Raw genomic sequence first — 25,806 nt, 5'->3', positions numbered from 1 at the left:
GATTTTTAGGTTTTCTATTCTTTTCTCAATTCCTATTCAGGATTTGCGGCTAAAATTATTAGGGATTGAATATGCTCATATTCTACATATTTCCATCAAGTTTCATAAAGATTTGTTTATAAATTGTGGTGCTAGATCGATTCCTAGATTTTTCATTTTTCGTGCTTGAAAGGTTGCGTGATTTTGAAGTTTTTGTCATTTCCCTATTTCATCAAATATATAGGATGACACTGGTATATTGTAAATATATTCATAATATACATTCATAATTTCTGAGCTTCGCTACTTATGGATGCTGTCATCCTTGTTTTTTTGATAAATGAAAATAATAAGATAGATTTAAAATTAAATTTTTTTTTACATATATAGAATAGGTTATGATTAAAATGCAAAAAGCTGCTAGTGGTTTCACTTCATAGCAGACGGATTATTTTATGTGGGGGAAGTCATATTTTAAAATGAAAAAGGGGTGAGTATTCATCCTTTTTCCTTATGGAAGACCCAATTGAGAGTCGGCACTAGGTCATTGGGATAGGGAAATACAGTTATTTAACCCCTTCCCCCTCTAGTGTTTCTTCTTTGATTATCTGTTGATTACACTGGTACCCTTTAGGTCCTAAGCTTTATAACCAAATTATCTTATTCGTTAACTTTTAATATAAAGCAATTTAGTTGTATTTTGATTGACTGATTACTTACTTTTCAATCAATAATCAAAATCTACACAATAGGTAAATCTTCATCCCTTATTCAAATTTTAAAGCCCCCCCCCCCCCAAAAAAAAAACAAAAAAAAAAGTTTGAACGACTTTAGAGTTGTTTTAATTTGCCTTATTAGTACAATATAAAAATCTAGAATATATTGTCTCTGCCGCCCCCCCCCCTTTCAAAAAATTTTGCTCTCAAAATAAATCCTAGATTCAAAACTTTTCCAAAAATATTTGGTCCTCTGTGAGAGAATTGAAATTGTCACATTATTTAAGATAAATCTATTATGTTCAGATAACAAAGAAAATCTGTGTTTATACAGTGGTCGGTCAGTCTAACTTGAATGCTTAATAACTCCTCCATCACTAAAGGAATCTAGGGGCACTTGATGGATGGAAGGAGGGGGGGGGGGGGGGGGGGTGTCAACACTCAACATTTCAATTTCGTATTAAGAATAACAAATTTTTATTTTGGAGGGCGGTATTTTTCAGAGCGATTTTTCTTGTGAGGTTGGTGTCTGAGGTACCCTAACCCAAAAAACGTGCCTTGGACGTATAGAAGCTGTACTATCGGTCCATATCGGTTCAGTGGTAAGCGAGATCCTTCGCAACAGACAAAAAAAACTTACTACTCTATATAATAGGATAATAGGTTCATCTGTCAGTAAGTAAGTGGACATTAGACTGTAAATTATACTTGTACTTAAATTGTTATAGTTCCGTTATCTTATTTGTTGGCTCAAAAACTTTGGATATTATTATTAAATTCTGATCGTTTGGTTGGTTCAAACTTAATCTATATAAGGGATAATTTTCATACTTAGTTGTGACTGAATAACATACAGACGGACGGATGGAAATCCACGACCTAATTTTATAGAAAAGCTGCGTTTCTAAATATTAAGGTATTAAATCAGAAAATAAAAAAACTAGTTGAATTTTAAAATTCACAAAATTTAAATGGAGGTGTAAATACGACTTCCCTGATTTTTAAAATTCAGTTGGGTTGTCCGTCCATACGCATACACAATTATTTGCAGTATACTTGTAGAGTTGCCGCGCTTCTATAAAATATTGTTTATTTTTTCTATCATGAAAAATATTATCTGAAGAATGTAATTGTATGTCCATCTTTCTGTCAGCGAGTAATCAAAAGTTTTTAAAAAACAGTCGATGTTTCGTTATAGCAAAAATAAATTCAAAATTATCTGATAATCAACGGCTAAATAATTTGATCAATGAAGCAGCTAAATAGGTGAGATGCTTTTTTTAAAATTACAATCAAATTAATGGGACTATACTTTCATTTAAGATTTCCACAAGAAAAAATTATTTCATAAACAGCTTTCCGTTTTTATAAAATGTACAATTATAAGATTAAAACCAATTTTTTAGCCAAATGATGCCGGAGGCACGGGATAAAAAAACTGTTTTTTATCTTATGATTGTACATTTTTATTTTCGTATAAAAGACTAAATGTATTACAATGCTAGATATAGTTTTTTCGTATAGATAAGAACCGGTTCTAATACACCGGATGATAATCGGTTTTGAATAAATACGAGAAAAAAATTATATTTTTGTGTGTAAAAATTTGAAGTTTTGTATAAACGCCAGCGCCGTGTTAAACCTGCCATCTCATGAGCCCAAACCTCTTGTCAGTGCCGTCGGAGAATACACAGATCGAGCCTCCAGAGGTCAAAACATTCCTCCCCACTCCCCTTCACACGTTCCCTTTCATGTCCCATCCTCCCCATTCTTTACTGGTTCCCCTCATGTCCCATCCCTTCGAAGGGATCTCTTTCATGTCCCTTCCCTTTGGTTGATTTTCCCTTTCTATTTCCCCGCATTTCTTATCAGTAGCAGCCCCCTTATCAAACACACACACACACACACATGAACGCACAAGGCACCTTTGCTACTATGTATGTTTGTCAGGGATTTTATTCAAAATTTTAGAAAATTAGGTGGATTTATGAAAATACCTATTACAATATTTGAAAAATTATATTTTTGTTTTACTTTTCAAAGATGTTTTTAAAATCTCCTTATTTTCGTCTGTCAGTCCGTCCGTCTGTATATCATTTTCTGGCAACATTATTTTCCTTTGGTTTCTCTAATCTATAAGCATTCAATCTGTAATGGAATGTAGCTCATTTATATTAAATAGCGAGGTAATTAACTTAGGTTTATTTTAGGTTTTTATTTAGATTATCAGAATTGAATGATTAATGGCATATTTTCTTCGTTTATTAAGACCATTTCAAAAGAGTTCTCATAAAAAAACACACTGCATATCTATTCCTTACTTTGCCTAAATTTGAATTTAATATTTCTTCCTTTTAGAATATTAACCTTGGTGTGTAGATTTAGAGAATCCCTTTTCCCTTCACCTTTTGCCATCAAAATCTATTTCTATCTGCCCTCTCCCTCCCTTCGGACTACTGGACTACGGGCTACCGGGCTATTTCAATCCTCACCCCACCCCCCCACCACCCTCCTCTGTAAAATTTCTATGTATGTTTAAGGGTTTCTTTTTGGTGGATCAAAAATAGTTTTAAAACTTTGAAACATATTTTTTATGTTTCTTACATTAGGTAAGAAAAGAAATGATTCAGGGTTAAAAGTAAAAGATTAGGCTCAATAGTTTGTATTTTTAAAAGAATCTTCACCAAGATCATTACATGCAAAAGCAATTTAGAGACATTTTTTCTCTTCTACTTTCTTACCAAACTAAAAATATCAATTTTTTGTTCCACCAAATCTCAGATAAAGTTCGACGTACCATGTATATTGTATACTTATTTCTTACTCTCATACTCTCTTTCTCTCTCTCTTCTCTCTTACTCCCTATCTCTCTCTCTGTCACTCTCACTCTCTTTTTCTCTCTTCTTCTGTCTTAGATCATGTATCCCTTCGATGTTTCTACAATACTGATACCGAAATAAATTAGCAAAAATGTATAACTTACTAGATTCATGACTATAATACCTTAGCTTTAAGACGGGGCAAAAAACTGTTTTGATCATTTAATGTATCTGTATATATAATTACTATTTTTATATTTAAATATGTTTTACTTGATTTTGTGAACACTTTACTCCTGATGCTGCTATCCTTGTTTAGCCATGTGAACTCACAGAACTCCAGTCTGTCTCTAACCCCCTCCCTCTGCTGACAGCAGAAACACACTAAAACCCGCATGAAATAGAGTAGCTGCGCTACCTAAACAAAAACAAACACATGATAATTACCAGTAGCCTTATAAGCTTTCAGAAACATAGTATTTATATATATTTGTTATAATATTTTGTATACATATAAAAAATTGTATTTAATAATAAAGTGTGACAAAGCAAAACAGTGAAGTGTACAGAGTCAAATGCGCCAGTGAGATCAGAAAATCTAAACTGTGAATAAAAAAGCAGAAAATAAACACAACTGGAAACTGCAGGGGGAGGAAAGGTGAGGGAGGGGGTGCTACCCTTTCTCTAAGTTGAAGTTACAGTAAGTATTTTTTAAATTCTATTATTATTTTATTTGTATTTTATCTAAGTTAAGGTTATACATGTATAAGGTATCCCGAATATTCATGAAACCACAGGTAAAGGCTTCGCAGGGTCAAGGGCCCGTAGGGTGTAGGTATAAGAAAAAAAAAACCTCTTCTCCTTTTTTTACATTCCTTTAAAAATCAGGGCGAGTTCTTCTGTGCTGGATATGCTTTTTGAAGGAATTTTAGGACTGCGCCCTAAAATATGCCTTTTTTGTAATTTATAAAGACTTTTTAAGTTTCTATCTATTATCTTTATTCAACAATAAATCTGTCTCTCTGTTCATATGTTTTTAAGCTCTTAGAAAACTATTATACTTTTAACAGTCATCATCAATTGTATTATTGTAAGTTTGTTTTTCTTTTTCTCTATTTGGCTTATAACTATTTCTTTTTTAAAAAATTGTCCTTTTTTATTTTTTATTGATTTGGTTATTTGTACCCTATTAAGTAATAAATGTTTCTATTCTGATTTTTAGACACTTGTCCACATATACGTAAATAAAATTACAGGGAACCAAATGAATGGGCTTATTCTTCAATTTATTTACGTTTTGAGAACCATTTCGTTATGAAATAAAGTTTATATCATAATTTTCACCGAATAACTTTTTTTCTTATGCGCATTTCTCAATGTAAAAATATCTAATCATCAAGTAGATAATACTCTCAGAAATATATGTAGAATAAACGTGGATACTATGACAGGGGAAAAATTGTCGTCAATTTAGCTTGCTAAAATGGACATCGTTATTGGTCAGTTAGTTCATTTATTAGGAGGGGAGTTGGTAAAGGCGGAATGGGGGAATCGTTAGTTTAGCCAGCTAAAAGTTTCACTTTATAAGATTACATTATAATCTGGTGTAAGATCCAAGTAATAATAAATCCATTCTCTCAGAATATTTTTTTTTTCTAATTTTATATTGTGATGAACCCCCGATGTTATTGTCCGCGGGGGGTCAATGGGATGGGAGTGGACACCCCCCCCCCCCTTGAACCATGTTCATGTCTGTGGGGGGTCAGTGTTGGGGGAGTGTATCAATATGTTATTCCCTACTGTTATGAGGGAGGGCCAGGGGGGGGGATAATAATTTTATTCCTTCATGATAGAGTCAGCATATACAAGATAGATTTCATGAAAATAATTTCATAAAATATATTTTCTTCAGAATAGTTATTTATCGCATCGTATTAGAGACAGCTTTCCGGGAAAAACAAAAAACTGGTATTAATAATATGATTTTTATTTCACTATTCCCAGAAAATTGTCTATAATACGATACAATACAAGATTTTAAGGTTAGGCTAAGAACCAGTTTTAATCGAGCGGATATTTAAGGGGTTTAAAGCCATACTGGTACCGCTTTTCTACTACATTTTGGCGTTTTTCATAAGTCTATCACACATAGCTCTAACCTAAAGTTAGGCATGCATTAAGTTTAATTATTTGTAATATCTTAAAGCATAGAAAATCTTTTTAAATGTCCATTTTAAAACTTGACTTTTGCCAGTTAAAGAAATATCCTATTTTCTTCATTTTAGTAATGGTTATTCCTAGAGCAACTAGGCAATATTTTAAATAACAAAAAAAAATGAAATAATTTTCTCGAAAACATTTCTTATCCTAGAAATAATAGAAGAGTAAGGTTTCTATATTATTATTATTATTTTCATGGGAGATGTTTCATTCAAAATATTTTTCTATTTTTGAACATTTTTTCAGAGACATTAGAAGTGGGATCTAAAGAAAAACTTTTATGAGCTTCATTTTGCCACATTTTCTCATTATTAAAATTGTCCTATCGATTTAAAACTTTTCTATGTGATTCCTGTATAGTTTAGTAAGTGTAATTACTCCATAATCATCACCAGAAAATTTATTTTTAAATATGAAACGTGTTGATTTTTAAATACTTTCTAAATCAACTCTAAATCTTTTTATGGTTTTATTATTCAATTTGTTTGGAATATTGATTTCTAAGAAGCTAAGGCACAATACAATAAGTATAGCATCTTTATAATCAAGTCTAAATTCAAAAGTACGTCGATTAATATTCTAAATTTAAGCTTTTTTCGCGGTTTAAAAATACCAAATTTTTGTTCTGATTTTAAAAAAATATATGTACTGTTAAAAGCAGTGTTACCCTATATTTGTTAACGTTCGTTTGGCAGTCTGCATTATTGAGCTTTGATACTATAAATGTTGTCATCCTTGTTGGATATACAATATAGTGAAGAGTAAAAAGATTGGAAGATTTTTTCCCAATATTTTTGGTCTGCAAAGTTTTCTTGAGTATATATAGATTGTTTTATCCATGGAGGTTGCACCAAAAAGGTGGAAATTAAAGAATTTTGTAGTTGTTTCAAAACTAGTTTAAAACCCCACATTAATCAGGTATCTTATATGATACTAGCGGCTTCGCCCCTAGCCTCTAGGGGCTTTGCCCAAAGAGGTTTGTTCAATCTATTTTTGTGTTATTTAAATCTAAAAAGAAAAAAACAAATTTTTGGAAGGAAATTTTTTTGGGGGGAGGGGGGTGTAGTCGACCCCCCTTTTTTAATTTTAGTTTAAAAGAAAAAAGTTTTTTAGAGTAGGGGATATTTTTCATTTTTTGGGGGGAATGTTGGTGTCCCACCCCCCAAGAAAATAGCTTAAAACCATCACATGATCAGTAGGTATACTCCCTGAAGAGTAGAGCCTAATCGGTTCAGTGGTTACTGAGATCTTAAGCTTCAGACAGACAGACATCGTAATACTTTGTATTATAGATATGTTATAATGAAAGATAAATAATTATACCCCCAATTATAAAAAACAAAAATAACCCTTACACTTAATCTTTTACTTTTTATTATTAGTATATAGTAGCGATTCTACTCTTCAACTCTCTTTGTCCGACTGCTTAAAGTTTTCTCCACTTCTAAACAAAATTTCTGAAGATAATTTTTTGCACTTTTTTGCTTCAACTATACAACTTAATTGTCAATCTTTTTGTTTGACTTTTCTTTATATTGCTAAATTTTTTTATAGATTTTAGTGATGTTGTTATCCTAGTTTGTAAACACTAGTATTTAGTTTCTAGTTTCTAGATTGTATTATTTTTTTCCTATTAAAAAAATGTAATACCTATAGACACTATAACTTAATAGAAGGATTAAAGAGTAGCTTCGCTACTAATGCTATTTTGTATTTAGATGATGGAGGAAGAGACCCACCAATTCTGTTTAAAATGGAACAACTATCAGACAAGTATGATGCAGTCGTTAGAGTTATTAAAGGTATATAGATAGATACATAGATAGGTAGATACATAGATAGATAGTTAGGTAGATACATATATAGATAGTTAGGTAGATACATAGATAGATAGATAGGTTGTTACATAGAAAGATAGGTATATAGGAACAACTATCAGACAAGTATGATGCAGTCATTAGCTTTATTAAAGGTATACACTTAGATAGATAGATAGATAAATAGATAGATAGATAGATAGGTTGTTACATAGAAAGATAGGTATATAGGAACAACTATCAGACAAGTATGATGCAGTCATTAGAGTTATTAAAGGTATACAGATACATAGATAGATAGTTAGGTAGATACATAGATAGATAGTTAGGTAGATACATATATAGATAGTTAGGTAGATACATAGATAGATAGATAGGTTGTTACATAGAAAGATAGGTATATAGGAACAACTATCAGACAAGTATGATGCAGTCATTAGCTTTATTAAAGGTATACACTTAGATAGATAGATAGATAAATAGATAGATAGATAGATAGGTTGTTACATAGAAAGATAGGTATATAGGAACAACTATCAGACAAGTATGATGCAGTCATTAGAGTTATTAAAGGTATACAGATACATAGATAGATAGTTAGGTAGATACATAGATAGATAGTTAGGTAGATACATATATAGATAGTTAGGTAGATACATAGATAGATAGTTAGGTAGATACATAGATAGATATTTAGGAACAACTATCAGACAAGCATGATGCAGTCATTAGAGTTATTAAAAGTATATAGATAGATACATAGATAGGTAGATGAATAGATAGATAGATAAGTAGATAAATAGATAGATAGTTATAAGAACAACCATCAGACAAGCTTGATTCAGTCATTAGAGTTATTAAAGGTATACACTTAGATAGATAGGTTGTTAGATAGATAGATAGATAGATAGGAACAACTATCAGACAAGTATGATGCAGTCATTAGAGTTATTAAAGGTATATAGATAGATACATAGATAGGTAGATGAATAGATAGATAGATAGGTAGATAAATAAATAGATAGTTATAAGAACAACCATCAGACAAGTATGATGCAGACATTATAGTTATTGAAGGTATACACACAGATAGATAGATAGCTAGATAAAAGAGCGATAGACAAATTAGAAGAAAAGTAGATCTTTTGATTGACATACAGATTATGTGTTAGATAGATATACCCAGATAGACAGACAGACATCTATTTAGCTACATGAAAAAGAAAATAAAAACAATTTCTAATGTTAGGTTAACTACTTGTTAACTGCAGGGGCTGGAAATACAATTAGTTGAAGTAAAATAAGAAGGGGTGGAGGGGTGGGGTTTGTGTCGCCCAAAGATCTTTTAAAAGGATTATGTCGGACCAAAAATGTTTTACTTCTATTTTTACCCAATACTGTATGGGCCTATATTTTGTCTACTACGTTGCTTTATATTGTTTTTTTTTCCGCATATAAAAAGTGTAGCTACTCTATAACTAGGGTATTACCATTGTATTACAGTTGGAGATACTAGCGCTATTACGCAAGGTACCCTATTGAGCACTGATAACATCTGCAGCCCCTTATTTTGAAATGAATTTGAAATATGGGTGGGGGGGTGGCTGTTTTTTGTTCGTTTGTTTATTACTTAAGGTTAGGTTAGGGTACTTGGAAGCCCAAAATATTAGAGCACCGTAGGTATAGGCCCTGCAGGGTTAGTGCTCCCCCGCATGGATAAGTCTTAAGAATGAAAAATACCAACCCCCACTCTCATTAAATTAAATTTATTTTCATCTGCTCCACTGCCCCTCCCCCGTTTTAACAAACCACTTAAGTTTCAATTAAAGTATCCAAAGTCTGAGATTGAGAAAGCATGATTATAAAACTTTGGATACCAAAATAAAAATACCTAGATTTCTCCCTGCTTGTATATATTCCCTATTTAATTTATATTGAAGAAACCTATCAATACCATCCTATAGTCCTTACTTGCAATATCAACATTTTAATTCTACATAAAGATATCCTTATAATAAAGTAACATGATGTCTATCTGTCTATCTGTTTGTCTGTATGTTTGTACCGAAGGATCTCGCTAACCAAAGTACCGATATGGTTATCCTTTACAGGGTAGCTTCTAATAGGTCCCGGGAAGGTTTAAAATTATTTTGGAGGGAGGGTACCACCATTCCAAAATAAATCTCCACAAGAGAATTCTAGTATATGAATTAAGTTGTAAGGTTATATTTTTTGTTTGTCCGCTAATTTCTCGGTAACCACTAGTATGATTGCGTTTGTTATTATAGGAAAGCTTCAAATAGGTTAAATTTAACTTAGTCTATTTTTGTTCCACCTTTCACCTAAATGTTTATAACCTTCTTATAATAATATTCCATGTCCTAACTGATTAGTATTATAATATGTAACATATTGCAATGCTGATTTGTACTAAATTATAATCTTAATACTCTAGTAATCATATATTATTAATAATAATCTTAATATAAGAGGTTAGCTCACAAACAAAATATAGACGTCATATGTTTATTCAGACATTTGAAATTGTTTTGACCATGTTTGTTCTCTTCAGATTTCAATGTAAAACTAAATATATATATTATATTATATAATATTTTGTAGGTGTTGGTCTTTTGTAGCAACGCCATATAAAATTTAATTTAAAGGATTTTTAATTTTACAAGGATGTCAAAATCCATAAAAGCGAACCTATAAAATCAGGAAGGACAAACGAACAATAACTCTTGTAGAGTGTAATAACTAAATAGGAAACATTGATTTGTAAGTATAAACGAAATTGTACATAAATATGTTGCAAAATTGCGTAAATACAGACTGCAGTAAAAGGACATTATTACAAAAATCAGATGAATTGAATAGTTATATTATACAAAAAAAATCGACAAATTTTTAACAAATGTACTGACTTTCTGATAATAATTATATATTTGCTACGCTTTCTAAACCATAATCAACTGCTACAGGAATCACCAAGCAAAGTTTAAAAGCAATAGGACAATTCTAACATGCCTAAATAAACGAAAAGAGCTAACCGTTACTTATGAACATTAGATGTTTTCCACTCCTTAATAGACTTAATTTTATAGACAAATATCTTTTTAAAATCTTATCTCAGTTACTTAACATCAATTTAATTTAAACTTTACTCAAAAGTTAAACTTATACATAATACATATGTCTTAGGATAAATGGAAATATAAAAGTTCTCGAAAATACGTCTATAGTAGCGCGGCAAAATTAACTTGTTTTTAGGAAACTTAAATTTCAGATAAAATTGCAGATAAAATATTTCTATTTATGGATTTTCATTCCCACTTCTCTTCTAATCCTTTAAATTTAGACTTATTTATTTGACGTCACACAATACACTTTCCACTGTCCCTTTTACTGGCCGTAAAAAAAAACTAAATAAAACTTTCTTTTTCTGATATCAAAAATTAAATTTCTATTGATATATTAAATAACATATCGTGAAATCTGAAATCTATGATTAAAGAAAACTTCAAGGATTATTTTCTTTATGGCTCGAAATTACAACGTGAAATTCAAATTTTGTTTGTATGGTGGAACTCGCTAACCAAATGGACCAAAAAACCCCGGAAAGGCATTTTGAAAAATAAATCTGAAGGATGGAATATCAGAAAAATAGTCTCATCACCAAAATAATGTTATTCTTTTGGGAATTAAATACTAAATATAAGCAAGCTTGCTATCGTTAGATTATAATATGTTTTCTATATGGTTATGAGCCGTACTGAAAAATTATGTATAACATCGTATTATATCCAGGCATCTCGAGGCTAGAAAAATAGTTTTCATCTTATAATTGTACATTTTTAAAGCTTTTTATAATACGATGCGATAAATAACTATACCAGTATAGCTTCTAGTCGATTAATATCCACTGGATTAAGACCGGTTCTGAGATTCAAATTATATAGTTTTTTACACACTTTTCCATCTAATAATAAAATAAAAGCATTAAACTTAATCACTATTTTGTTGGCCCAGGTCAAATTAGATTTTAGTATCCGCGGCAAATGCATCGTCATTTAGTTACTTTTAAGTTCAAAACCTTGAAATGAATAGAGATAAGTAGGGTGGGAATCGAAGGGAAATAAAACGTCGGGGGAGTTCCTACATTACAGTAGAAATCTCACTACCCCCCCCCCCCTCCTCAAAAAAGTATTAAAATAAAACATAATAAATTATAACATTAACATAAAAACATTTAGAAGATTGATTTTAAAGCTTTACATTTACTAACATATCATAAATTTCTTTAAAATCTGGTGCTTTAACATAAGAAAATAGCCTAAAACATGCTCTGACTTAAAAGAATAAGCTTCCGTTTACAAAATTTTACTGGACTTAGAGATTTTTAGTAGAAAATTTTGTTTATATTTTTTTCTATTTAAGATACTAGCGACTTCGCCCCTAGCCTATAGGTGTTTTCCCAAGAGGTAATTAAAGAAAAAAAAATTACCTCTGGAGATGCCCCCACAAATTTTAAATAATAAAAAAAAAAAGAGTACCTGATGAAAAGCCCCCACTCCACCACTAATTTTAAGTAATTTAAAAAAGGGGGGGTTCATTTTTGAGGGGGTTGGGGGTATCCAACCCCCCCCAAAAAATAGCCTAAAACCACCACAGGACCAGTAGGTATATTCCCTGAAGAGTAGAATTCGATCGGTTCAGTGGTTATCGAGATCTTAAGGGACGGATAGACATCATTCTACTTTGTATTATAGATTGTAGAAACATAACAAACTGGTATACATTACTCAATGAGGGGGGGGGAGGGAATTTTCCCTCCTTGTTCATGGTTTTTTAATAGAGGGAAAAGGGGAGGGGGAGGTCACAATATTTTTTGTTGTTATAGGTCCCCTGGGCCATATCTATACTCATTATAACATAATATACTCATCATTAAACAAATAAAAATAGATAAACAGATAGATAGATTAGATTATAGTCTATTATCATCGAATTTACTAAAAGAATAATTGTTTGTACAGTAATACCTCATGAACGGACGTAATACATGCTTATTTGATCAGGGAGGGGGGGGGGGTGACATTTTACTTAATTACACGAGTACCCAAAGTTTTATAACCATGTTTTTATTCAAAATGATTCAAAAGCTTTGGGTACTTTTAGTGAATCTTGCTTGTTTCGTTAATAACTGAATGATTTAATGCTTTTAGACCAATTCAATCTACAGTAGGTATAATTTTGTTTATCTGCAATGGTAAGGTATACAAATTGTTTATCCATTGTCTTATCCATTAAGATCCCTGCATTTACAATGGGATGATTCAATTAGAGAATGTAGTTAAATTTAATGCGTTGCTATCAAATGTTATTTTGATGTCAAGAATACACAAATTATAAGATTAAAAGCAAAAAATATTTCTGATTTTTATATTTTGAATTATAATATTTTCCCCTAATTTAATAAAATCGATAATTATTTAATGAAATTAACTAATTTTTATTTTATTTATTGATTATAAATTGATCTAAAAATATTTTAAAATCTTTTTCAAACGTTTTAAACAAACAAAAAAAGATAGATAGATAGACAGTTAGAATAAAAAAGATAGAAAATAAGAAAAGAGAGAGAGAGAGAGAGAGAGAGAGAGAGAGAGAGAGAGAGAGAGAGTCAAGAAAAAGAAACAGAAAGAAGTATTTGAATTAGCTGAAGTTTAGAATTAGATTTAATTAATTCTACTTCAGCTATTCCTGCCCAGAGCAGAGTTCAGAAAATCTTCCAAAACCTTTGCAAATTCAAAACATTGCAGAGTCAAGAAAATGTACGAACCACAAACATTTCTTTTCATCTGTATGTATTACAATTTATGAATGTAAAAAAATAAAATAGAAACAGAGAAATAGAAATGATACTAGCATATTCTTATACAAAACAGCGAAATATAAAATATTAAAACCTCGTAAAATAGTTATAGTAGCAAATCTACTCTTAAATAATTGTCTGTAGGTTTGTGTGTCTTTATATGAAAGTGTTTTAGTAATGTATGTCTCTAACTTATTTTAACAGAAGGTCATAAAGTAATTACAATAGGTTATGTCGACTATATAGCATTAAATAAATTGTAATATAGGGGGGGAGGGGGTATGTTGGTAGTTTTCCCCCTACACCTAGACTCTGGTGGGGGGGGGGGAAGGGCATAACGCTATTCAAATCAGATTTATCAAGGGTTATAATTTTAAAGTAGCTGCGCTACGCAAAGCCAGCAGAAATGGATTAACTTTTTTTTCTCTCGACATTGATTTATGGGTAGAAATCTTTTTAATGTTTTTGCCTTTTTCCGCGGATAATGTTTTGGTATATTTTACCACTAGTTGTTTATAAGTAGCAAGGCTACTCTATAACTCACATTGTCTGTCCATAAATTTTTGACCAATGAGCAGCTACTATCTACTTTAAATCATCCTGAGACTTTCCTTTACTTCTTTTAAAGATAGTTGACTGAAATTTTGTATGAAGATTCCTATAACCTATAAGAAACTACTCTGTAACTTACTTTTCATGTTTTCCAGCTTTGCTTTTAATGGATGTTATCATCCTTGTTTATTCTGTACATACCATTCTATACTATACATTTATTTTGTTTCTTTAGAATTATTAATCCACTATTGGCCTCGCCTGCAGCCTCTAGGGGATTTATCCATAGAAAGGTGTACATTGGTACAAATTAGAGTAAAACACTAGAGGGAGAAAGGGTTAAATACCGTCTTGTGCAACCTTTCTATTGGGTCACTGAAAATCAACCAAAATGGTATCGCTTATATTACACAGCTAAGTAGCAGAAAAATATTTAGAAGCAGACGAAAGAGGTCTTTGAAAAATGAAGGAAGGTAGTTGTTTGTATGTACATCTATACTATAGATCTGTAACTGTTGTGTACAACACCTCCAACAAAATACTTTTTAAATAACCTAGAAACCATAAGCATAAAAAGAATTACTATTGCTGAACTACTTAAAAACTAACCTATTATTAGATAGTTTTATGAAAGCTACCTCCTACTTAGGGACGTGCAAATTTTCTAGTATTGGTAGATGTGCAAACCTCTTGGTTAATAAGGGGGAGTATTACTATTTACCTAGTCAAGATTCCATGGATATTTAAACCCTCTACATAATAAAAGTTTACTTTTATCATTAATATACACCCCTCTTGATTTAGAAGGTTTATGGGGGTGTCATCGTCCAAAGATTAATGTAAAATATTTTTGTCGCTTCGCGCACTACCCTGCTAAAATGGTTCTGAGGTTGATTCTTAAAAAAACTTTTTGGCTCACTGGCTTACACAAATCAGTGAGACTCGCTAAAAATTTTTTTTTGAAAAATCCTCCAAAATCGCATAAAAAAACTACAAAAATTAAATAAAATCATAAAAGATTTTTTATGCGATTTTGGAGGATTTTTCACAAATATTTTAAGCGAGCCCAACTGATTTTAGTGAGCCAGCGAGCCAAAAAGTTTTTTAAGAATCCACCTCTGAACTCGCCCCTGATTGACTGTATAGTGTTACACCCAGCCAACTAGAGTGTTGTTTTACATAAAGTGTAAATGTAAACATGTAACTAAAGTATAGGTAAACATTACTCTTTTATACAATGGATATACAATATACGTGGATATTATGACAGGGGAAAAATTATAGTCGATTTATTGGTCATTTCATTCATCCAGTAGGATGGGAGTCGATGGTGTAAAGATGGGAATCGTAATGTAGAAAGCTACGAGTTTCAATTTATTAGAGAACATGAAAATCTGGTGCAACATCCAAGTAATAATATATTCATTTTTTATACAAGATATAACAAACAAACATTTTCATGAATAAATTATTTTTGATCCTTTGTATTTTAAAATACTGTTTTAATCTAAAAATAAATTTAAATTATTATAAGTTTTCTTTTTTATGCCTAGCCAGAGAAAATACCTATTTTCAATCAATTTCGATATAAGGTGGAAAACCACTTAAAAAGCTACAAAAGCTATAATCGTAAGTAATATAACAACAACAAAAATAACTCTCAATAATATTTAAAACCTTTAGTTTTTTTTCACACAATATTATGATAATTTCAATTGCTTTTATATTTACTAGCAACGACCCCCAATGTTAATGATTAGCGAGATCCTCCGTTGCAAACAGACAGACAAACACACAGACATCCTGTTACTTTCATATGGGATACTGACATAATAATTGTGTAAAGGAATAACTAATGACACATAATCCCCAATTAAAAGAATATTTCTCCTCCTATTTTCTTGTCCTACAAGATAGGGTCATGAGAGTAGGACATTAGAGTTATTTTCTAGAGTATTCCGTTTTATTTATTATTATTAAAATAATTTGGAATATCCTATATACTAAAGTAGTTGTTTGCATGGTTGTCCTGTAAGATCTCGGAAACCATTGGAACATTGTTAGTCTACATTTTTTAGCAAAGCCTAGCATTGGTAAAAGCATGTTTTAGGCTATTGTAGAGGAAAGAAATCAAACACAGAAAAATAGACCCAGAAAAAATCCCCTCCCCCAACCCCCCCAAAAAAGAAAGAGTTCCCCTCCCCTCATCATATGAAAATCAAAATTTTAGGTTAAATTTTTAACATTAAACATAATGTTGCATCTTCTAAAAGTTATTTGTCTATTAATTTGGCATGGACAATAGCCGTGGGTGAGAGAAATATAGGATTAGATGGTTTGCCAACACTAAGGTTATACATACACATTAGATACATAATTAGATAGATAGATAAGTAGATAGACAGTAAAATAGATGAGTAGATAGATATATAAGTAGATATATAGATTGATACGTAGATAGATAAGTAGAAAGATAGATAGTTAAATAGATAAACTGATCAGTAGATAGGTAGATGAATAGATAGTTAAATAAATATAGATAGATAGATATGTAGATAGACAGATAAGTAGATAGATAGATAAGTAGATAAATAGGTGAGTAGATAAAAAGATAAGTAGATAGATAGAAAAGTAGATAGATAGATGAGTAGATAAATAGACTACTTAGTTAATTACTTCGTTTAGGCGCGATTCTCCTTAGATTTCAAGTGAGAAACCAGAGTATTATCTCTTGTAATGGGATGTGATATTAAGTTAAGTAACATACAACAGACAAGCAACCCTTTGATTGAAGAATCTTTATCTGGAAGTCATGACTCTACAATCTAGTGAATTGCTCCTGTTTATGGACCAGTGCATTCAGCCTACTCACACTTTTAGTTTATGTATAGGTAGTCAGATAAATGTTTTTGGAAATCTAATAAAAATTAAATTTCATGACAAACGCCTTTTTAAAGTCAAAACGACCAAAAGTAAAAAAAAGACAAAAATGCGGGTAAAAAACTGTACCAATTATTTTTGATAAATAATACTGAAATATGATCTATATAAACAATAATATATCTTCCATATGTTAATATATATTGACTTTCATGAGATGGGGGGGGGGGGGGGTAATCCTTTCATTATCATCATAAGAAAAGGGAGAGGGCTTAACCATAGATTACTATAGATAGATTAGATTGGAGGTAGTTTATCATGCTGAGATAGAGCTCAACTTTGTTAAGAGAAATTTCAAATGTTCATGTTTATGGGCTACACTTGGAAATTATTTTCCTAGTTAATTTTTGTTATTATTCTAAAGAGATAAAACAATGGTCTATAATCTGATGTACATCCCAAATGATGATAAACAAATTTACAAAATCACTTAATTTAATGAAACAACCAATCGAAATTCAACAAAAGTCACTAAAATTGTTAAGCCAACTAATAAGAAAACGTTATTATAAAACTTTGGGACTAGTGTAAATAACAGTGTCCCCTCCCTCCCTGGTTTTCTATAATAATAAGACATAATTTCTAAAGTCATAATTTAAAGTTTGTTAATATTAATATTAAAGAAGAAACTCTAGTGTTACACTTTGATTTAAAGCAACTTTAAGAACAGCTGAAACAGACTTTCATGAGAGGGGAAATTGTAATCCTTTATATTCCCCCCCCCCCTCATTATGAAAAGGGTGATAACATAATAAGAAATATAATCATGAATGAAGAAGAAGGGATAACACACTGGGTTAAGATAGTTATCACCAAAAACAGCAAAAAGGAAGGATGACAGCATCTATAAAAGCGAAGTTCTGAAACTGTAGAACATTAACACTGAATATGCAGAATATTAATGCATAAGTCTAAACAAAATTGTAAGTAAATTTTTTGTAAAACTTCTTAAGTACAGGATACTGTTTAAGTACATATATACATTCTTATGACTTGATTATAGAGTTGCTTCGCTTGTGTTAAGAGTCAGTATTCCAAAAATCAGATGAAGAGGATAATAACATACAAAAATTTAATGCATAAAAAGAAAAAAAATCAGCATGTTTAAAATGGACGTACGGACTTTCTGGCAACGATTATGGAGTTGTTAAATCTTACCTAATCGTTATAGGAGTTATCTTTTAAAATTTGAAATCGATAGGACAATTCTAACTTGTTAAAATTAACGAAAAGAGTTAACTGTCCCGGACTAATTATACCCTAATTATAGAAAAGCTTCGCTTTTAAAAAGGATTTTTGATACACAGAAAGGGACTGTGAGTTTTATAGCACGCTCTCTCTTTCGTTGTTTTATAAGAAGCAAAGTTTTTAACCAGGGCAGGTTTGAGACTATTTTCAACAAGCCAGACCCTTTATGTGATCAAAATCAACAATAAATAGATATATAAACATTTTCTCTCCTTAATGAAAAATTTTGCTAATATTAGATATTTTCTGTTTTATATAAAACACTGATCTTAATAGCCATGAGGGGTGAAGTTAGATGGGGATTTCTTCTTGGCAGGGAGTGAGGGGACATTGCGCTGTTTATTACACTAGTCCCTAACGTTTTCTTATTCGTTGGATTGCGGACTTAAATGTAATTTTGATTGGTTAGTTCTTTAAGTTAAGTTTCATCCTCTAATGGTAATCTAAAGAAGGGACAATTTTGTGTGTAATCATTATAAATGTACATCAATTTATCGGCAATTGTCATAACCCTTTGAATCCCTGACTTTATGTAGAAGAATAAATATAGGGGAAACCTTTTAGTAACCCTTCCAATAATTATTGTATAAGGAGGATTTGTATTGGGGGGGGGGGGGGGGGATCTATAATTATATCTATCTGTCCAGCTTTCAATAAAATATTAATATTATAGATATTGATGTCTAGTATCTGTTTATTAACAATTCGTCAATATAAACCTTTCAATGCTTATATTCTTGTATTAAAATCTATCCACCAATTAAACCATGAAACTATCATTTTTATTAAACAAAATATTAATTCTTTGTCTCTTTTATTTCTTTTTTGCTATTTCTATCTCTCTCTCTCTCTCTCTCTCTCTTTTAGTATCTATCTATCTATTTCTTTTCACTTCTTATCCTTATCTATATTTATTCTATCAATTTTGAAAATGGACAAATAATCCTGTACAATAAGAAGAAGGAAAGGGGAATAAAGTACTTACACATATAGATTTTATATTGTAAAGATTACTTTATACAATAACTTTAGATTACCCCAATAAAATAAATCTAAAATTTATTCAGAAAAATATCTAAAATGTATTACATTTTGGTTTTAGTTAAAGATTTAAACAGAAAAATATTTTTAAATAAAATGTTTTTAGAAATGAAGAATTAACAATTTTAACATTATTAATAAATGGTTTCTATTGCTACACAACCTAAATAGTTAGAGTAGATAGAATGCCTTGGCACAATGCAGGTGTAACTCATTACCATTCACAGTTAGGACTTTTAGACATAGGTCCTGCAATCTAAGGATTTGCTGTGTGTGATTTTTTGGCTACTAGTCAAGATACGGATATATGATTTTCTACTTTTAATGAATTTTTTCTAACCACCAATAATTTGTTCTATAACTCAAGTAGTCGGTTTGTCCATCGATGAATTTTTGGGTACTTTGCTATATAAGCAAGCTGTCATTCATGTTAGTATACTATTTCTTATTTCTAGATGTCAGAAGAGCTTGTAGATGTAACTCTCAGCTGTCAAGGAGGAAATATAAGGGCACACAAGATTATTCTGTCTGCATGCAGCCAATATACTATTTCTTATTTCTAGATGTCAGAAGAGCTTGTAGATGTAACTCTCAGCTGTCAAGGTGGAAATATAAGGGCACACAAGATTATTCTGTCTGCATGCAGCCAATATAATATTTCTTATTTCTAGATGTCAGAAGAGCTTGTAGATGTAACTCTCAGCTGTCAAGGAGGAAATATAAGGGCACACAAGATTATTCTGTCTGCATGCAGCCAATTTATTATTTCTTATTTCTAGATGTCAGAAGAGCTTGTAGATGTAACTCTCAGCTGTCAAGGAGGAAATATAAGGGCACACAAGATTATTCTGTCAGCTAGCAGCCAATATATTATTTCTTATTTCTAGATGTCAGAAGAGCTTGTAGATGTAACTCTCAGCTGTCAAGGAGGAAATATAAGGGCACACAAGATCATTCTGTCTGCTTGCAGCCAATACTTCAAAGCGATTTTTAAGGTAATTTAATTAAGGAATGGGTTGATTTGGTACTTTCCTACAAACACTGACCCCCCCCCCTCCTTCTCCTTATTAAGGAAAAAAAATAAAAAGGTGGGGTATGTAGGTTACACTTATACAGAAAGGATATCAAGTAACCAATATAACCTAAGCGGACCTAAAATAATAAACATCAAACAAAAATTTACTCGCCCACTCGCTTTAAATTCCCCCATCCCACCAAAAAAATCAGAATTTTTAAAAATTTGATACAAAAACAAAGAAATGGGAGTGTACATACACCCAAACCTCCCTATTGAGACGAAGCCCTTTTTTCAATTTTATTTTGGATACAAAAATAATTTTTGATGTTATTCATATAAAAATTTTTACAAATAAAAGTTTTTCATGGAATGTGTCAAACCCAGTGAAAAGATCGTTGTGTAATTTCTAGAAGTTTTTTAAAAATGAGTTTGTAAGCAGAATATTTTAAACTTTGGTACAAGTTGAATTACTAATATGTATTCAATAAAACTTTTAGCTAACTATTGTAAATTTAAAACAAGGTTAAAATAAGAAAAAAGAATTACTGTGTTTTATTTAAAGCTAATCTCAAAAACAAATATCTAGCCAGAATATTCATTTTCAAATGTATTTCTTATTTATAACAATCTATTTGTCACAAAACTGAATTTTTTTAAATTGTAGCTGGACAAAGTATCTCAAAAATCAGCCATGTGACGTCATAAAAATGAGGGAGTTGAGAGGTAAAGTGGGAAAGAAAACCCCTAAAAAAGAGATGGATAATCCCTTATTTCTATGACGTAACAAGGCTGATTTTTTAGAAACCTAGTTCAGCTACTTAAAATTACACTTTTTTTTACCCATCCAATCATGTCATCTCCCAGTTGAATGATATTATTATGAAAGACCTATACTTGAAGTATATAATTCATTTATCTCCTATCTTCTCATATTAAGTGTCTATTTATCTATCTACTTTCTAATTAAATTTAATGATGTACTAATTATAAAAAAAAATAATCTCAAATTGTCTCCTAGGAAAACCCGTGTCAACACCCTGTCGTGATCTTGAAGGATGTTCTTCTGATAGACCTGGAGAGCCTAGTCAAATACATGTATGCAGGAGAGGTCTATATTGGCCAGGATCAGTTGGGCAGGTAACAAATAGATAGATAGACCTGGAGAAACTAGTCAAATACATGTATGCAGGAGAGGTCTATATTGGCCAGGATCAGCTGGGCAGGTAACAAATAGATAGATCGATCTGGAGATACTAGTCAAGTACATGTATGCTGGAGAGGTCTATATTGACCAGGATCAGCTGGGCAGGTAACAAATAGATAGATAGACATAGAGATACTAGTCAAGTACATGTATGCAGGAGAGGTCTATATTGACCAGGATCAGCTGGGCAGGTAACAAATAGATAGATAGACCTTGAGAGCCTGGTCAAGTACATGTATGCTAGAGAGGTCTATATTGGCCAGGATCAGCTGGGCAGGTAACAAATAGATAGATCGATTTTAAAAGCCTGCTTAAACGCCCAGACATTCCACTTACTCTTACCTTATAGTAATTCGTATCTAGCATGGCTTCTAAACGTCTCTAGAATGACGTTCTATGGCCTAAACTCGAACCCAACACATACCATTTATAAAAATATATTTTCTGTATCAACTAGATATTTTATAAACCAAGTATTTGAAAATTTGAGTGAAGAAAAAACAAATTGTCAAGTCTAAAAGTTTTAGATAGCTCACACTTACTCTCAGAATAAGGGAGGGGTTATTATTGTGTCGGTATGTCGTAAAAAAACAAGATGTACATCCCCAATAATGTAAAAAAAAAAAACAATTAAAGTTTGGAACCAACTAATCAAAATTCAATAAAAGTACCTAAGGTTTTTGAGCTAATGAATAAGATACCGTATTGTAAAACTTTGGGTACCCTCTAAAAATAATTCAATGTTATTTATCGTAGATAAAAAAAGTAAAAATGGTAATTTTAATATTTAGATATTTATTTTAGTGGGGTTATATAATTCCTAGTAGTGTCATCTAGCATATTAGGATATTATTTTCCAATGTCCGTCATACCTAAATTACGAGATTAACATAAGAGATAACCCCCCCTTATCCTCTTCTTATAGCTGTTTCTTTTTGGGGTATTTCAAGTCTTGTGATTCTTAAACTTGGTACTTTAGAAAGAAGTAAAAGTCTGCCAGTCAAAATTTTGCTTAAAGTATTTCTGCAAAAAATCAAAATTAAATTTTTGTTCTTAAAATTTATATTATGTTGACATTCAATAAAATTAACAAATTTAACGTTAGTCTAGAATTACAGAATGAAAACTGTCTATATAGTATTTTTAGTGCTTAATAATGCATATAACGTACAATACTTGTAGGACATTGACGGACAGATCATACTTATAAGTATAGAAAAACTTTGCTATTATAAAATAAAAACTTTTTAGGTAATAGACAATTTTCTTGGATGGAACGGGGTAGGGGGGTTATCGCAAATAATAATATACCAGTAAAACCGTGAAAGGAAATACAACAAAATTCTTTACTGTAAAGCAGAACTTACCTTTGTTCCGGCTATTGTTAGAATGTAGGGACACCTTTAAAAGTTTGTACACTTGAAGAGTTCCTTGAATTCACAATTGTGCTGGAGACACAGAGATAAGTTAATAGGAGATAAATTCATCTTCTCATCAATTTAAAAGAAGAAATAAAATCTAGTTTCTCGAATCAAATTGCACCAAACTAAAGAATTCAGTTAGATTTGTCTTCTACGGCTATGTCAGACGTTTGACAGAAAAAAAATATTTGAAATACCTAACACCAAACCTCCGCAAAAAAAAATTATCCTTCATACAAAGGTTGAGCAATATAAGTTTTACTTGTCTGTGACTCTACAGTAAAAACAAAAATAACCTAAACAAGCTTTTTTATCTATTTGTAACACAATGTAAGATCCAATTTTTTAACTATTCCACCAGTTATAAAAAAATGTGAAAAATCAATTTAACTTATATTTCCCCATCCCTATATCCCTGCAATGGTGTTGAGAGAAAGTTTCTGTAAGTCCTAAACACACTCCAACAGTCAATTCAATCTCTGGAGAAAGAACAGTCAAAGCCGAGAGGGCGTGCAAAGGGAGGGGGGGGGAGGGTGTCCCATAGAGCTGTGGTTGGGAAAATCGAAGTTCAAGCTCCAACCCATAGATATTGTACTTGGATGACAAATGCTGTTGCAATTTGTCAAATTACAGTCACGCAATCTTCCCTGAGATGCCCTTAGGTTGTAAGGAGGGAAATTTGAAGGAAGTTAGGATCCTACCTATCAAGCAATTGTAATCGTGCTTTCCCTCTTCCATGCTCCTCATTCATATGAGAGTGCCATTAATTAGGGTGGCTTAATATGGAACACCTGCTAAAACTCTAGGCCAGGGTGATGTAATAATTGAGTAGCTTCAACGAGAATTGCGGGTCAGCTTGTAATGTAACATATAATACAATCAGTTGTACGCGAAGCTTACCAATCTAGGATTGGCCAAAGGATTCTCACCTCTAATCTCCTCGTGCATCTGAATCCTAACTTAAGAGAATCAAGGTTACATACATACATACAAGGGAGGGGGGGGGGGAATCCTGTAAATGACTTTTACTCTATTTGTTGGCTCAAAAACTTGGAGTTCCTTCATGTAAATTTGATTGGTTGGTACGCAATAAGTAGAATCAAAACTTTTCAATAATCTTGATCAAAAGAAGGGGTAAATATGTTTATCATTATTGAAGACGTATAACAAATTACTGCCCATTGTCTTATACCTTAGATCCCTGATTTTTCACTTCATTTTCCATTAATAATGGACAAAATAAAGGGCAGAAACATTACTAACAATTCCCAAGTATTGTGTTATGGTTGTTATCATCCTTGTTATCTTTGTACATAAGGTCGCCTGTATATTATTTACATAAGGACATATAATGAGTTTTATGAAGTCTTATATTACTTGCATACATACATACATAAATCCAGAGATAAGGCAATAGCCGTCAATTTGATTTATATTATCATTCACCAAATTACCTTCTGCATAATTAATTAGTTGTTGAAACGTTTGGACAATCAACCTATCAAAATTTATCAATGTCCCCAAAGTTGGTAAAGGGGACTAGTGTTTTAAACAGCCCAATGTCACCTCAATCCCAGCATATATCTATCTATCTATATTTATTAAAAGCACAGCTTTTCTATCTAAATTTCTCCTGCAGGTATTTTTAAGTTTTAGTTGTTTGTCCAATAGATCTACTACCCTAAGACAATAATCTGTGCAAGCAAACAAAAAAAATAATAGAGAACCAACCAAATTTAACCAGTAAAAAATATAAAATGTTAACTCACAAACAAGACATGAGTTGTTAAATTTATTAATACATTAAAAATTATTTCGAGCATTTTTCCTCTCTTCAGATTTCAATGTAAAATTTTGAATAAATTATGTACAATTTATAAGTATTGTGTGGTCGGATTGTTCCTTCCTGCGTTCCTATTGGTTCATTTGAGAAATTAGGGATCTAGACTTTATATATTTATTGTTTTTCCTTTCATAGATGTTGTCATCCTTGTGATATTTGTTAAGCAAATAATATTTATTTCATGAGCATACTGAGGGATCATATTGTCAATCATATTGTTTAAGGATAATTTTAGACTTTTTCATTTTTATATTTAATTCTGGGATGGTTTTCTGTTATTTTTTTTTCTTATTACCTACTCATTTCAATAAAAAAAGTCTTGAGATGCTAGGAACTCAGCTGCGAATAGATTTTTAAGCAAGGATGATTTCGGAAAGTAGTGGTAACTTAGTTATTAATTAAAAACATTCAAGACAGTTTCTTTCCTTAATCAAAGAAACACATACCCATTATCTATTATCCTCTTATTATCCAATTGTCTTTTAAGCTCAATAATTATTTGTTTTCATCAATTAAACTATATGCAATGTAGAAGATTGAATTATTTATTTTCTCTTTAATTGTATGTTATAAATATAGATGCTTTTCTTATTGCTCTATAAAAAGAAAGACTAGGATGAGCAAAACATTAAAATAAAAACAAAGTTATAGAGTAGCTAATCATTTATCATTTAATTATATTTCTTAAATTACAGATGAGAAAATCAAAGTTAAATTCTTTGATAAAAAAGTTTGTCCTAGACGTACAGGCAACTTAATTCATAGAGTAGCTTTGCTACAAAACAAGGATGACAACATCCATAAAAGCGAAGCTCTGAAACGGTAGGACAAACGGACATTAACACTTGTATAATGACAGAACTGAATAATCAGAATGCGAATGTATAAGAGTCAAAGCAAAATTGTAAGTAAATTTGTTGAAAAACTGCTTGATACAGGATAATGATTATGGACATACTTACATTTTTAGGACTTAATTATAGAGTTGCTTCGCTTATAATATTGTATTTTTTGTCCCAGGAATCAGTATACCAAAAATCAGACCAATTGGATAATTAGGTCACATACAAATTTGTTGTTAAAATGTAAAAAAAATTAACATGTTTAAAA

At 31.2% G+C, this 25,806-nt stretch overlaps 1 protein-coding gene across 2 annotated transcripts in view; it reads left to right on the top strand.

The window, feature by feature from the left end:
• The first annotated feature begins 3,855 nt into the window (after positions 1-3,855).
• LOC145334873 (uncharacterized) overlaps positions 3,856-25,806 on the top strand; it is a 44,370-nt gene continuing 22,419 nt past the window's right edge. Inside the window, exons 1-5 of one of the 2 annotated variants that reach the window (XM_080180482.1) lie at positions 3,862-4,214; positions 7,453-7,536; positions 20,098-20,205; positions 21,247-21,336; positions 21,423-21,451. In XM_080180482.1, coding sequence (XP_080036608.1) covers positions 7,453-7,536; positions 20,098-20,205; positions 21,247-21,336; positions 21,423-21,451 — 311 coding nt within the window. In that variant the 5' untranslated portion in view covers positions 3,862-4,214. Of the gene's footprint in view, positions 4,215-7,452; positions 7,537-20,097; positions 20,206-21,246; positions 21,366-21,422; positions 21,452-25,806 lie in introns of both variants that reach the window. The other variant, XM_080180481.1, reaches the window with a different exon arrangement.

The sequence above is a fragment of the Acartia tonsa genome, chromosome 13 (assembly GCF_053477335.1).
Source record: "Acartia tonsa isolate MP-2025a chromosome 13, ASM5347733v1, whole genome shotgun sequence".
NCBI lineage: Eukaryota > Metazoa > Arthropoda > Copepoda > Calanoida > Acartiidae > Acartia > Acartia tonsa.
The sequence above is the reverse complement of the archived record's forward strand: the minus strand, read 5'-3'. Positions and strand labels throughout refer to the sequence as shown.